This window comes from Hemiscyllium ocellatum, chromosome 14 (genome assembly GCF_020745735.1).
Source record: "Hemiscyllium ocellatum isolate sHemOce1 chromosome 14, sHemOce1.pat.X.cur, whole genome shotgun sequence".
Classification (NCBI taxonomy): domain Eukaryota; kingdom Metazoa; phylum Chordata; class Chondrichthyes; order Orectolobiformes; family Hemiscylliidae; genus Hemiscyllium; species Hemiscyllium ocellatum.
In genome coordinates this window covers 22619089-22635393 of record NC_083414.1, presented here as the reverse complement: position 1 = coordinate 22635393, position 16305 = coordinate 22619089, and the positions used below count along the sequence as shown (strand labels likewise).

The 16305-nt window shown below is 41.2% G+C and overlaps 1 protein-coding gene across 1 annotated transcript in view; it reads right to left on the bottom strand.

Moving 5' to 3' along the window:
- The window catches only part of iars1 (isoleucyl-tRNA synthetase 1), a 190122-nt gene that overhangs the window by 165262 nt on the left and 8555 nt on the right, over positions 1-16305 (bottom strand). The window contains exons 2-5 of the mRNA XM_060835504.1: positions 13981-14109; positions 12644-12800; positions 10095-10214; positions 8262-8344 (exon numbers count right to left, since the gene is read on the bottom strand). Of these exons, the coding sequence (XP_060691487.1) occupies positions 8262-8344; positions 10095-10214; positions 12644-12800; positions 13981-14099 (479 nt within the window). The 5' untranslated portion in view covers positions 14100-14109. The remainder of the gene's footprint in view (positions 1-8261; positions 8345-10094; positions 10215-12643; positions 12801-13980; positions 14110-16305) is intronic.

Below are 16305 nucleotides of genomic sequence, written 5' to 3'. Positions count from 1 at the left end.
CTGAGGCTGGAATCGAACACAGGTCCCTGGCGCCGTGAGACAGCTTTGCTGACCACTGAGCCACCATGCCGCCTGACCTGCTGTGCTTTTTCCAGCACCATGCTTTTCAACTTTGACCCTTGAACATCTGCAGTCCTCACTTTCTCTTTAGAGTTAATATGGGCCATTACCAGCCTCTCAAAGCACTTCATGATTATGGGAGGTCAGAGACATTGGATGGTCATCACTGGGGCACACTGCACATATTTTCTTTCGTACTGGGATGATGACAGACTTCTTGAAACAGGTGGGGATTTCAGATTGTAGCAAGGAAAGGTTGAAGATGTCAGCAAATTCTTCCGCCAGCTGGTCCACACAGAATCTAAGTGCACGGCCAGGGACTTCATCTGGGCCAGTTGCTTTCCTTGGAATGACTTTCAGGAACACTGAACCGACGTCTGAAGCGGTGACAGGAAATGTCCAGGGCTGTGGGGTTAGGTGACACTGTGCCACTGGCATTCTGCTCGAACCAAGCAGAGAAATCATTGAGCACATCAGAGGGTGCATGTGCTTTTGTCTGCTATATTGTTCTACTTTGTTTTGTTATGTTGTATAGGCCTTGCCACAGGCGATAAAATGGTTCAAGTGACCATGCCGTGGCATTTCTGGACAAAATGGGGTAAGTGTTGTTAACTATATCTGATTTATCAGAAAGGAACAGTCTTGTGTGGAATTGTGTCCTTTTCCTGCTCCAGTAGGTTTTGTGTCCTTTGGTGACATTTTGATAAATCAGCTTTTGATTGAAGATCATCACATAAACCTAGAACAAGCTGAAAATTTCCATTGCTAAGAGTGACTGCTGGAACAGATATGCAAAACTGAAGGTGAAAACAAACTTGTAAAATTGAATCTATACAGATAGGCAGTAAGTAGATAGTAGAAAAATTCAAGCTTCTGAAAATGTTTTTTGAAGTACATGAGTTTCATCACTAGGATTTAGGAGTTCATATCAAGCTTTGAATGGATTCCTCAGCTTTGTAAATGTTCCAAGGTTTCTATTATTCTCTCATCTTATGCTGTTCTGCTTCTGTGAATGCCAACATTGATGAATTCTCCGAAGAAGAACAGATTTTGATTTTGCAGGAATGTTATCATTCACTCTATAGTTCTCACTTGTGGTAATGTGAAGCCAGAGCTTTCTGTAAACTGTGTTTGAGGCAAACGATCAGTGTTTTGAAATGCAACTAGGGACAGGCAATAAAAGCTGACCAGCTAATGACACCCACATCCCACAAGTGAATAAAATAAAATTCAGCCTTTTCTACCTCATGGCAAAAAAAAATTCAATAATCATATTCGGCAGTGAATGGGAATGGTGGGGGGGGGGGGGGGCGGGGGGTCTTGTCCGTTTTTCATGAACAACATCATTTACCCCTACTCACCAGCAATATATTATTTTTCCCCTACATGCCAGAAACATTACTTGAAATTGGTTTGTGAAAATCACAAGCAGTTGGGGTGATTCTGTACGACAGCTCAAAGCCCAGCAAAAATGTGAAAGATGCTGCTCATTTTTTATTTACAAGTTGTCAAAACTGCTCTGACCAAAGTTTCATCAAATCTATGTCATAGAAATGGGATATTGGTTCAACTGGTCTACGCCATGCTTATGTCATCAACCTGAAAATATCCACTGTGTTTCTCTCATGAGAAGTGCTGCCAGTTTTGCTGAGAACTTTCACCATTATATTATTTATTTTATTGCTAATATAATGGAGTTCTCAACCAAGAGGAAGAAATGGATTCCTCACTTATAATTTCAACCTGAAGATGCTTAAAAATTCAAGCTAAATTTTTTCATCTGTCATTAAGGATAGGCACATTCACCATCCTCCAGCTTAGTTGTTTTAGTTGTCCACCTCATTCACAAATGGACACACACAGTTGCAAAGTTTTGAGTGGATCCATTCATCAGGGGGTGCTTTGCTTTACCTGTAGCATATAACTTGTTCCAACACTGCACCCCAAGGTTGTAATTCTCCCCGTCTTTGACCAATTTGGGCAATGGCAAGTCAATTGGGAAAATATGGCAAGATCTGAAAACAACTTTTTGATGTTGAGAAAAATGAAGTCCAATTTTGTAACAAGGTTTGAATGGCAAAACAAGAATCCCACTATTCAACAGTGAAGCGGATTTTCTTGCATGCATTTGCAGGCATATCCTTAATAATAAACTCATTATTACCCAAAGAAGAGGACCATAACTAGGCCATTCAGCCAATCAGATCTGCTCTGCCAGTTTATGAGACAATGACTGATCTGATAGTCCTCAATTTCACTTTCCTGCTTTATCTGCATTACTATTGATTCTCGTAATGATCAAAGATCTGACAATCTCAGTCCTGAACATACTTTACCATAGAGGGCTCTTGAGGCTGAATTGTTAAGTATTCCATGCATTAATCACATCCCACAAGTGATGTGGGATGTGGTTAATGCATGGAATTTGGCAAGCTTAATGAGAGGCCACCTGTGTCGCAAAATAAAAGAACCGAGCCAACTGTTACATCTCTGCAACGTTTGTCTAGGCAACATCAGTGGGAGCATTTGCACAGGATATGAGAGAGCAAGAACATTCATATTCATAAGAGCTATTCAACCCAACCAAGATATTGGAAGAACCTCCCAACGCTGAAAGCCCTGCCTTATTTTCTCAAGCAATTGCACAAAATTAGCCTTGCATAATTGGTCAAAGCCAGAAATAATGAAATTGCCAAAATACAAAAAACCTCCTCCCTACCACCACCTGAAAGGGAATCGGATTTCACCTTCGAGATCAGATACTCCCCCAAGACCCCCACAGGTATGGCTTCCGACTTCATGTAATTAATCTTATACCCCGAGAAAGAACCAAATAAATTAATACATTGTATTAAACAAGGCACAGACATTTTTGGGTTTGAGAGGAAAAAAGGAGAACATCATCTGCATGAGGGGTAGTCTTATGCACCCACCCCCGTCTCCGTGACGAGTATATTAGGATCCCTCTGGATAGTCTCAACCAGCGGCTCAAACACCAACATAAACAACAATGGTGAGAGGGGACAACCTTGTTGGCTGCCTCTACCAATACTGAAATTATCAGATCTTATGACATGAGTAAGGACTGTTGCCATAGGATTACAATATAGCATTTCCACCATCAGGCAAAGACCCCACCATGACCAAACCGGTGCAGAACATAAAAATAGTATGGCTGTTCTACCGGTCAAATGCTTTCTCCACATCTTGGGAGACCACCAAGCCCGGAATCGACCTTTGTTGGCACACCTGGACCATGTTCAGTACTCTACAGCTTAAAACCTGTCTGGTCCTCCTTTACAATAGAGGGCAACACCTTCTCCAACCTCAGTGCGTGTCTTAGACAGAATTTTAAAATCTGAGTTTAGCAGTAAGATGGGCCTGTACGAAACTCACTGTGCTTCAGGAGAAAAGAGTGCATGTGCCAATGCAGCAAACCTACCTTATTACCCCTGGCATTAACCTTCAAATACAGAGGAACCTCGATTATTCGAATACCAATTATGTGAAGGAGATCAAGGTCCCAATGGAAACATTACATCAAAGCCATGTTTCCAACAGTAATCGGGTTTTTTGTTTAGTGACTAAACAGACAGTCTCCAAATGACTGACCTCCTGCCCCCTCTTTCCCCGGAGTTCTACAGAGGGGTGTACCCTAACCTCCCACCCAGATAATCTAACCAATATTGTCCTGTACAGGGCAGAGCTGGAACCTGTCAAAAAGTTACAGTTAAATTGAGTGTGGCTGTGTGTGTGCATGTGCTATTTGGAGACTTACCCCACAAAGGCAGCAGCAGCAGTCTTACTGTTGGTGTCCAGTCTGGCTGCCCCAGAGAGGGGGCGGGAGCAGTTTTGGCCCACAATGGGGTGGCAGGTGGGGAGCAGCATTGGACGGTTGGATGGGGTTGGGGGGCATGGGTAGCGGTGTTAGATGGGGTTGGGGGGTGGAGGGGAGAGGGGAGAAGTGGATGGTTTTTGGGCAGTGTTGGCCGGAGCATGGTGGGTGGGTGGGTGGGGGGGAGGGAGGCAGTGTTGGCCAGGAGCAGGGGCTCATGCGCTGTGTGCTTTTGCAGTCTCCTGAACGGGGAGCACAATTTTAAAACTCTGAGCCCCAGAGGAAAGGCATTTAATCGATTAACCAAATAATCAATTATCCAAACGAAAAAGTGCCCGCCCATCTCGTTTGGATAATTGAGGTTCCCCTGAACACTGCTACATGATCAGAAACAGCTATGTTCCCAATTTTACATGACAACACCAAATCAAAAATAACAGATGGAGCAAGAAACAGATCAATCTTTGTGTGGATTGGAGTAAAAGGTAAAGTCCCTACCCACTGGGTGAAGGCATCTCCATACATCCAGCAATCCCAACTCCCCACTCAAGCTCACCAGTTGTTTAGATTGCAGGGAGGTGCCCAGGAGACGCTGGGTCATCATGTCCACTGTGGGACCTATGAGACAATTAAAGTCTCCCCCTATAATTGCATGGTGCGCTCCAAGGGCCACCAGCCTAGAAAGCGTATCCATTAAAAATTTAAGGCGGTGTGCTGAAGGGCAATAAACATTCAGAATACCATACACCTCACCCTGTATTAAAGCTGTGAAGATCACAAACCGCCCATATTCATCCATAATTTGATCTAACAACTGAAATGGGAGATGTTTCTGAACAAATATAGTCATTCCCCTGTTTTTAAGAGTTAAAAGATGAAAAGAACACATGAACGAACCCTCCCTGCTGCAACTTCAGATGCTCCTTGTCATCAAGGTGGGCTTCTTGCATCAGAGCGACATCAGCCCTCTCCTTTCTAAGACTTGAAAGTACTTTCTTTCTCATAATGATTGAGTGACTCCCTTTAATAGTCCAGGTGCACCATTTAAATGAGCAACTAGCCATAGCCATTTGAAACAGCCCATGGACCCCTGAGAGGAAGAACCCTACTCACATTGCGACCAGTGGAAACATTGAAAGACTGATCGAGTCCAAAAAACACAACTGCAGAAACTACAAAATCAAAACTTTTAAAAACTACACCTACAATAAACCAATACAAAAAACACATAATAGGAGACTTGTCCCCTTGCCCATAGGGGGCATTCCTTGATGGCTCCTTCTAGCTGAAGCTGCACCCCAAACCCAGGCAAACAAAAAGTAAATAGTACATAAATTTTTCAAACAAAGGAGTTAAAAGTGGACATTTCACCCATCCCACCATACAGCTGGTAAAAATCAAAGCAAAAAACAAAATTCCGACAACGCTTCCCAAATCTCAAAAAAGCAAGAAGGGAAGAGAAAAAGAAACATAATAAAGGGTCAAAACCAGACAAATGAAGCAAACAACAGAAAAAAAATTAACCATTGTTGTCTATATTGCTTGAACCAATCAGTCAATTTTAAAATGTCCAAAAAGTCCTTTGCCTTTTCCAAGGAATCAAAGACATACATGGACACTCCGTGGCTGAAATGTAACACTGCCGGGTACCTTACAGAGTACTAAACATTCAGATGCCTCAACCTCTACTTTACTTTATCAAAGGTCTTCCTCGTATGGACCACAGCCGCAGAAAAGTCCCAAAGAAACATAAGCTTTGATTCCCTTGTAAATCAGGGCCTGTGGATCCTTCCGTGGTGTTCTGGAAGCTTCCAATACCTTTGCTTGTCTCTGTAGGACTGGAATCACACTAGGAACGGGCAGGGGCACTGTTCCAACCCGGGCCTGTGCACCATAACCCAGTGAGCTCGCTCGATCCGCACTCGGCCCATCTCCACTTTCCATCCCAAAAGCTGACTGGCTGATCCCCTTCTTCCCACTCTGGCATCCCAATAACACGGTTATTCTTCCTCTGACCTTTATTTTTGAGGTGGCTGACCTACTCCACTAAGGCCGGTCCCTGCTTCTCCAGGGCCTGGAGATATCCTGCTGAGGAGTCGGCCGCAGTCTCCAATGCCACAGTCTGCCAATCGACCTCCTCCACATGCTGCCCAAGATGCTGCCCTTTTGCAGCACGGCTGAGATCAGTTCCATCCTGGTCCGGGTCTACTCCATCGCTGACTCGACCTTTTCTTGAGGTTTAATGAAGTTTGAAGCCAGACTCTGCTGAGTAGGTAAGAGCAGCAGGGCTTCCATGGAGGTTGACACTGTAGCCATGGGTGTGTCCATTGCTGCAGGAAGTGTCCTGCTTGTTGCGATCCATGCTGTCCTTTACCTTTAGTCATCTTCTCTAATCGCTAAGAAGAGTATATAAAAGATTCCAGTAACTTAAAACTGCCAGTTTTTACCAAACCAGCTTGTGAGGGGAAAAGCACCATCTTGCTGAGTTCAGCAAGGCAGACCTGTTGGATTGCTGGTATCTTGAATCCCATGACCCCCGTCCTTTCAAAAGGTCACATATCCCTTAATATTCAGTGACAGCTGTGATCACCCTATAATCATTCCTCTGGAATGGGTTTAACACAGACCCTCAACCATTAAGTGCGCCATTAATGCATTTATTTTATTCAGGATATTATGTGCTTTCTAGAGACATTAATTTTTCTGATTACATTTTTTTCCCCTTAGTATCCATTTGCTGCATTATTTTTAATGCTATTGTACTCTGCCCTTCCTGCCTCACTCTGGGTATGTCAAAATAGCTGCAATGGAATACATAATATCCTTTGATTTGCAAGCTTTCACTTCCCTCCTCCTCTTGCTAATTAGTTAAGCCCTGCAAATAACCCAAGCTATTTGATTCATCAAGAAATTATTTTCAATAATGCTAGAAATACTCAGCTGCTCAGCTGTTGAGGCAAAAACCAAACATCTCTCCCCTTATTCCACTGAAATCCTTGAGACGTTCAAATCCTGCATTCTGCTTGAAGTCACAGTCCAGGAGGTGCTGAACTCCTGCATTCTGTTCTAAGTCCCACTAGTTGGATACTTTAATAAGTTCCAAATAAAAAGCACCTAGCTCACTTAGCAAATGAGGCTCCAGTTTCGGGTGGCTCTTAACTTGACTGCTTTCTCAATGTATTGAATTTAACAACTGTTGATTGCTCTTTGGGCAAACTACACATTACAATTTAAGTAAGATTTACACAAACTGAGGATTTAACACTTGCTAACTCAGCAATTCTATGCACTCACTCTAAGAAAAACACTAGGCTAGGGCTCTGAATTATTAGTTCTCTCCCATCTTTCTTTCTACAATATTTAAAAGCAATTTGGACAGGTACGTGAATAGGAAAAGTTTAAAGAAATATGGGCAAACAGGCAAGTGGGACCAGTTTAGTTCGGGAAATTGATCAGCTGGACGAGTTAGATCAAAGGGTCTGTTTCCGTGTTGTATGACTGGCTCTATAAATCCATCCTCTCACATATTTGTTTATCATCAATGGAATAGAAGTAAGGCAGAGCAATTAATCCAATGGCTAGGATTTTACACAATCTAGCAAAGGGGCAGGCGGTGGTGGTGACCCTCTTTCTCCAATCTCTGTTCTTGGCAGAATCACACACAACTTGACGAGTTGTTGCCCAGCAAGCTGGAGATGGACAATCTGACAACTGGAACTGGGCAGGAGGCAGTAGCTGCATTATCGTCTGATGCAGTCAGATGTGAAGATACCACCTTTAAACAGCTACTAGTACCACAATAGTGCATCAGGCCATCTTACCCACCACCTTCAACTGCCTCAGGCCTGATCTTTATTTCAAAAGCTATTGTGCATAAGGGTAAAACACTGGCTATTTTATTACAGAAGAACCTCAAATAAATAGATGTCTGCATACGACAAACTCATAAATTTTCTTGAGTGTAAGATTTTTTTTAAAACTGGCAGAACTCGGTGAAGCCGCAACACACAGGAAGCCATTTAACCCATCAAGTCCTTGATAGCTTTCTGTAGAGCAATTCAATCAGTGTAACTCACTCATTGCAATCCTATAGCCTTACTGGATTATTTTTCTCAAAATGTCCATCCAATTTCTTTGTGAAAACATTAATTGTCTCCTCTATCATCACCCCAGATGGCTGTTGTATTCATTGCATAAAAAAGATCTCTGACCACCCACTCCGCATTTCTTGCCCAAGACCTCAAATCATATCCTCAATTAGCTGTGCCATCAGTTAACGGGAACAACTTTTCTTTGTTCCTCTGACATAAATGCTTGCATGTTTAAGATACTGAACTTGTAGGTTTAATTTTAAAGCAATACTTACCAAACAGATTCCATGAATGAAGGATACAGGGTTTTATAATCATTCTTAAAATCAATCCAGCGTCCCAATCTGGTAACAGCAGACTGTTGATGAAAACCAAGCATCGTAAATAATTTTAAAAATGCTGCCGTTGCATAAATAGTGAAAGTTAAAGGCACAAAATCTTAACATCTTGGAATATAGCAGCATGTTGAATAAGTTAACTGCACAAAAAAAACTTACAATTAAAATTGTGAACATAAGTTTTAAATAATAAACATTTTAATTCCATTAACCAATGCATCATTGTTACAGAGCCAGAGAGACCAAAAGACAGATCTTGAAGTTATTCCTTTGTTATTCTTTTTTAAAATCAAAATGTATTAATAGGGGAAGCTACTAGTTTACTAGAGAAGAAAGGTATTGATTGCATTTTAATTAATGTTAATATATTAAAGCTAGAACTGTAGGTGTTCTCAATCATTTCAAATTTCAGTTAATTCCATGGCACTTCCAGAGGGAAATACAATGTGAAGGCCAGTTATTTTACTGAATTTAAATTCTATGCTTTTGACTTTCAGTACTAAACAATTTAGAGCAATGTACTATATTATACTAAAGACTAGCAAGTTCCAGCCCTACAAATGTGTTGCATGGCCTTTTAATTATCCAAGTATCTGTTATTGCTTGCCTTTGTAGCAAACAGTTATGAATTTGAGGCATCATTTTCTCCATGCTGACCCTTCCCTGCCACAATGTCCAGAATGATGTGCTCTGCCCTCTTGTCAAAATGATGATCGTTTAACTGACATTTCCTGTCTTCTTTATTTCTCAATCCTCATACCTGTCACAATCTATTTTCACCTATGTTCTTTTCTCTTCTGCTCAGATACCTTTATATAACTTGCCTCATTCTCCTTTTACATGAGAACACCCATGTCCACATCAAGTTTGTTTTACAAACATCCTTCCCCTTTTGCATCTTCAAAAGATCATTCCCTGCCGCCTTGCATGACACCAAAAGATTAAGGATGGGAAGCAAACCAAAAACAGAATCATACAAGGGTGATAGACATAAAGTCTTAAAGGGAAGAAAGTGAGGACTGCATTGCTGGAGATCAGAGTTGAGAGAGTGGTGCTGGAAAAGTACAGCAGGTCAGACAGCATCTGAGGAGCAGGAGAATTGGCCTTTTGGGCATAAGCCCTTCATCAGAAAGTCCTTAAAGTACAGCCGCACAGAGTATCTTATATTGCGAAAACAGAGGAATTAGAAAGCAGCCAATTATTTGGATTGTGCAGAGAGGTGGCGTTTGTCAAGAATAGAGCAGGAACTATTTTTTGGCAACATCCTTCTATGTACTACAAGCAACATCAACTCCATTTTAAAATAAGAAATGCTAAACTTTGCTAAAATGAGGACAATGAAATGAAGCTCAGGGCTACTCATGAAGAAATGAGGAGAGCTGCAAATTTAAGAAGCTGAGAAAATGATGAGCAAAGCACAGAAGTCAAAGCACAGCAACACTTTGAGGAGTGAAAGACAAACATAACTAATTTGGAAAGTTTTATGACATTATCAAGTATAGGGAACACAGCATTACAAAACAAAACATCACAAATACGTACTGTACTGAAATGTAATTAAGAAACACCAAGGTTTCAAAATTGAAATTGAGTCAAATATATATACTCATTTTCAAACATCACAAATATGCACATGGGCATCATGTATTAAAAATCAGTCAGCCCAGCACTACCTTTCAAAGACTATTTAAAGTTCTAACCTCCTTTAATAGTTCCAACTCTGTCCTCTGTCATAAGAGTTTACGACTGTATTATGTCAATTGTACCTACCTCCCATTCATTTGAGTATCTCATCACTATTCCTCGACAGTGTCTGTTGTATTCAGCAATGCCCATTGCTGCTACGTCTTCAGGTCCTTTTATTCCCAATGTCTTATCAATTTCATATTCCTGTAATATTATACAAAGTTTCAAACTTGAAGATCTGATTATTTTGGTGAAAAGGAACTCAAATTTTAAGTGCCTGTTTTTCCAAGTCTTTGCTAAAAGTAATCAAAACTTGAAATAAGATTTAAAATACCTATCAAAGCTACATAAGTGTCCATAATAATGACTATTAGGATTGATTAGAAAAATAATCTAATGGTATCAGAGCACTCACAAAACAGTGACAATAAAATTTAAAGACTTTGAGTGAGAAGACTGATTTATACTCAAGATTTAAATTTAGGCAAGGCTCATAATTAACTGAGCAGAACCACCAAATGGCAGAACTGTGAAAAGATGAAGAGAGTAATTTAAACATGTATTTGTTAGAATACAGGACCTGTAAATATCCTAAAGGGCAAGAGCTCTACATGTGCAATTTATTTATTTTTCATCTTTAATCATTCATGAAATGTGGACATTGCTGGTTGGGATAGTTTCTATTGCACCCTTGAAAAATCATGGAGGAGCTACCTTCTTGTGCCACTGCAGTTCCATTTGCTGCAAGTACACACACAGTGCTGTTAGGGAGGGGGTTCCAGGATTTTGTCCAAGTGACAATAACAGGGAGAAAGTTAGGGCTGCAAATACTGGAGATCAGAGCTTAAAAATATGTTGCTGGAAAAGCGCAGCAGGTCAGGCAGCATCAAAGGAACAGGAGAATCGACGTTTTGGGTATAAGCCCTTCTTCAGGAATGAGGAGGGTGTGCCAAGCAGGCTAAGATAAAAGGTAGGGAGGAGGGACTTGGGGGAGGGGCATTGGGAATACAATAGATGGAAGGATGTTAAGGTGAGGGTGATAGGCCGGAGAGGTCGGGAAGAAGATTGCAGGTCAAGAAGGCGGTGCTGAGTCCGAGGGTTGGGACTGAGTTAAGGTGGGGGAAAGGGAAATGAGGAAGCTGGAGAAATCTGCATTCATCCCTTGTGGTTGGAGGGTTCCTAGACGGAAGATGAGGCGCTCTTCCTCCAGGTGTCGTGTTGCCATGTTGCCATGGTCTGGTGATGGAGGAGGCCAAGGACCTGCATGTCCTTGGTGGAGTAGGAGGGGGAGTTAAAGTGTTCAGCCACAGGACAGTTGGATTAGTTGGTGCGGGTGTCCCAGAGGTGTTCTCTGAAATGTTCCGCAAGTAGGCGGCCTGTCTCCCCAATGTATAGGAGGCCGCATCGGGTGCAGCGGATACAGTATATGATGTGTGTGGAGGTGCAGGTGAATTTCTGACTGATATGGAAGGATCCCTTGGGGCCTTGGAGGGAAGTGAGGGGGGAGGTGTGGGCGCAAATTTAGCATTTCTTGCAGTTGCAGGGGAAGGTGCCGGGAGTGGAGGTTGGGTTGGTGGGGGGGTGTGGATCTGACGAGGGAGAGAGTGGTCTTTCTGGAACGCTGATAGGGGTGGGGAAGGAAAATATATCCTTGGTGGTGGGATCTGTTTGGAGGTAGTGGAAACAACGAAGGATGATATGGTTGGCGGGGTGGTTGGTGAGGACCAGGGGGGTTCTGTCTTGTTGGCAATTGGAGGGGCGGGGTTCAAGGGGCGGAGGAGATGCAGTGGAAAGCATCGTCAACCACGTCTGAGGGGAAATTGCAGTCTTTGAAGAAAGAGGCCATCTGGGTTGTTCGATATTGGAACTGGTCCTCCTGGGAGCAGATGCAGCGAAGGCGAAGGAATTGGGAATATGGGATGGCCTTTTTACAGAGGGCAGGGTGGGAGGAGGTGTAATCTAGGTAGCTGTGGGAGTCAGTCAGTTTATAGTAAACATCCGTGTTGTGTCGGTCGTCAACAGCAAGCAATTCCAAGTCAGAATGGTGAGTGGTTTAGAGTGAAATCTACAGATGGTGTTGCCTCTGTCTTTCTCGATGGTTGTGATCATCAACTTGGGAGGTGTTATCGAAGATGCCTTTGTGAACTACTGCACTGCACCTTGTAATGGTGCACACTGCTGCCACTGAATGTCAGTAATGGAGAGAGTCAATTTTTCTGGCAGTTCTGCCAATCAAGCAGCTGCTTTGTCCTGGATGGTATCAAGCTTGAAACGTTTTGGAGCTGCACACACCCAGCTATGTGGGAAGCATTTCATCACACTCTTGACTTGTGCCTTATAGATGGGGACAGAGTATTAGGAGGCGAGTTACTTGGTGCAAGGTTAGCCTCTGACCTACTATTGCAGCCATAGTATTTATACAGCTAATCCAGTTCAGTTTCTGGTCAAAACGAACACTAGGAATGTTGACAGTGAAGTATTCAGCTCCGGTAACACTCGTGTATGGCAATGGGTGCTTCGCTCATTAGGGACTGGGCATTGGAGATGCAAATATTACTTTGTATTTCTCCATGTCTCAACTCCAGATTTGAGCAACAGAATCTGAGAAATACTACCAGTTTCTACAAACCTACCACAGGCAGGCCATGGCAATCCCATCCAAATCTTCTTTCAACATTGAATCCACTCTGATGTGCAAACCTGGTCACTATATCCTTTATTGTTCCTGCAAGTATATGGCCATAGTGTGGAAGACCAGTGGCAAAGGGAGGTCCATCATAAAAAGTGTATCTGTCAAGTTCAACAATTACATATGTAATTATACATACCTGACTAAAAATACAGATATACTCAAAGCACGAAAACCTTCCAGATGCCAACCAAGACCCGAGTACAATTAGAATTTAAAAGTTTGTCCAATGTCTACACATCTCAAGTCCTTCAATAAAAGGAAAGAGAAACTAAAATAGAATATAAAGAACAATAAGCCATGGTGACATAATCAAACCTTCGCATTTTTAAAAGGTTGACAGCAAAGTGGCTTTAGGTAGGAATTCGAAAATGGAACTCAAACCTGGCTGATGACTCAGTCATCAATATCTGGATGCAAAGTTGGATGTTGGATTCAAATACAGATACAAACTGAACGTAAAGGAAGACATAGCTCCTGTAGATTCATAAGGATTCATCAATGTACAAAAGAATTTCTGAGGGGCAGAAATATGCAGCTGAATTTGAAAACATTGGGACTTTATGATGGGGAGAGGGTAAGAGAAGAGCAAATTGGGTATTCAAAACATTAACAGCAATGATAAAAAACATAGGTAAAATAAGGATGGAGGTAGAAACATAGGAAGGTATGGAGTGCAGGTGACAGTACAATAATTGTACTCTTTATAGCTACAGTACACAAGAAATAAAACTTTAATCCACCTCAGAGCAAAACAGCTTCAAAGAATACATTTATTGCACGTCAGTAAATATAAGAGAAACCCTCCAACTAAACAAAGTTTTACAACGGATTGCTGTACCGTTTGATAAATAAACAAATGAAATGCCATTTTACATGTATACATTTAGTGTTGATTTGGAGATGCCGGTGTTGGACTGGGGTGTACAAAGTTAAAAATCACACAACACCAGGTTATAGTCCTAGTGTGCTTCCAATTAAACCTGTTGGACTCTAACCTGGTGTTGTGTGATTTTTAACTTTGTCCATTTAGTGTAGCTAAGAAAACACTTAAGGAAACACTTTAGCTTCATCCAGAGGCTAACGATGACGTTACCTGGTATGGTGACAAACTTCTGAAAATGAATCTTCCAGCTCTATGAGCAAATCTACATCCAGAACCTCAACCTGAGCAACAAATCTTCTCAAACTCACTAACGCTTAAGGAAAGCTACATAAAAAGTTCAAAATATAGATTACTTTGAATTATTTTCAAAAAGTGTAACCAGAAGATGGTCTCACCTGGGTCGATTTTTAGACTGTTCAAGACTTTTTTGAAAACAATCATACTGCTTCCAGATCTTTAGTATCTGCTCTTCTTCTGCAGGGAAGTTAATCGTTTCTGGCACGGGTTGAACCATTCTTTACAACCTAAATTTGAAAGAGAAGCAAATAATTTTAGGCGACAAAATGTTCAATTAACCACTGAGAAAATTACTACATTTCATCAATTGATCAAAAACAATAATGATCTTATACATTATCCACAATAGATTTCAGGTAATATACAGCGCATTTTTCTCAAGAATTAAGAGAAACTAATCATTATAAAATCAGACTAAAGTGGCAAAAGGGGCTTCAAGTCAGACAGCTGTGAGCTTGTCTATCAGCAAGGAAACTATGGCCAGATGTTTAATATTCACAGAGAAATACTGATGAAAAACATGCTTTATACTGACCCTAACTAATCTTCCTCAGGATCATGAGTATGTTAGAAACTGCCCACATACAAATCATTACGCTATCAAAATACAGTGGCAACTTGCAATCGAAAAAGCCCAAAATATTTTGTCTTAAAGTTTCAGAATAGTTCATTGATCACACAGCATTTTTAAGGACATTAGAGAATTACACATCTTTTACCTTTTAAATTTGAAATTACATATCATTTATGTAGGTTGAACAGATGAAAACATAGCTCAGATTTTTCAATCTTCCATAACCGTAACTTCTTTTCCTGCCTTCCTCTAGTTCTTCACCATGGTGTCCATTCTTTGTCTACTGACAGGCTCGCAAAGGTCTGCAGAGGGCTTCATTTAGCAAGTAAGATAGGTGAAGACTAATGCTGTCCTGCCGAATACCCACTTTTCACCAGATTTCTTGGAAGCATTATTTTTAAAAAATTCTGAGATCCATAGCCAATTTTCAATTACCTCTTTTAAAGAAAACACTTCTGTATAGTCATGATCCTTCAACACTTAAATTTCCCCCAAGTATTAAAAAGAGAAGGGAATTATAAACTCCCTCTGGTTGAATGCCTTGTTCTGCAGACCAGGATCAGTAAAGTATTAGCTGTGTAGTTCACCATTATTTTATATTCATCCATAAAACATTCTTGTTCCATACATAAATTGCATTTAGTTACACAGAAATTAGTTTATATAGTACAGTGCAGAAATACACTGGATTCTTAAGCTCCAAGACCTCTTTGCTAGTTCACCTCTCTCATCTCAACTTACCTTTTCTTATCTCCTGAAAACATCCAAATTATTTGCCTCAATAAATTCTGCAGTGTTGAATTCCATATTTTACCACTTGCTGATAAAGACACTTTTCTTTATTTCCCGGTGAGATTTATCATCAGTAATTAGTTTATGAATTTGAGTTTTAGATTCATCCACACGTGGAAGCATTCTTCCTACATCTATCCTGTCCAGCCTATTCATAATTTGGTCCCTTTATATAATAAAAAAAAACTGCTCCTTTGATTTTATTCCTAGAGGAATAGATTTAAAAGTAGAAAGGTCAGGCTAAAACCATATCATTCTGTGGTTTGACCACATTTAAACTCTGGTCACCAATATTATAGAATGATATTTTTAAGACAACATTTTATGGGTGGTACAGCAGCACAATGGTTAGCACTGCTGCCTCACAGATCTGATTCCAGTCTTGGATGACTGTGTGTGGGGAATTTGGAAGCTCTCTGCGTCTTCTTGGGTTTCCTCTGGGTGGTCCAGTTTCCGCCCACAGTCCAATGATATGCCAGTTAGGTAGATTGGCTCTGATAAACTGCCCTATAGTGTCCAGATATGTAAAAGCCAGGTAGATTAGCCATGGAAAATACAGGGTGACTGGACAGGGTTACAGTGTCTGTACGGGATGGTCTGCAGAGAATCTGTGCCAAACAACCTTTTTCCACACTGCAGTGATTCTATTATTTTATTCTACATTTAAAACTGTTTTGGGCAATCTAAGTGTTGAATATCATGGAGAAGGAATTTATGGATGCAAGTTTGCTCCCTGAGCTGCCAGGTTCGTTTTCAGACATTTCGTCCAGACAAGGTAACATCATCAATGAGCCTAGACTGAAGCGCTCAGGTTATGTCCCACTTTCTATTCATGCACTTAGATTTCCTTGGGTGAGTGATGTCATTTCCTGTTTTTTTCTCAGAGTGATAGATGGGGTCCAAATCACGAGGTAAAAACAAAGACTGCAGATGCTGGAAACCAGAGTATAGATTAGAGTGGTGCTGGAAAAGCACAGCAGGTCAGGCAGCATCCAAGGAACAGGAAAATCGATGTTTCGGGCAAAAGCACTTCATCAAGGAATAGAGGCAGGGTGCC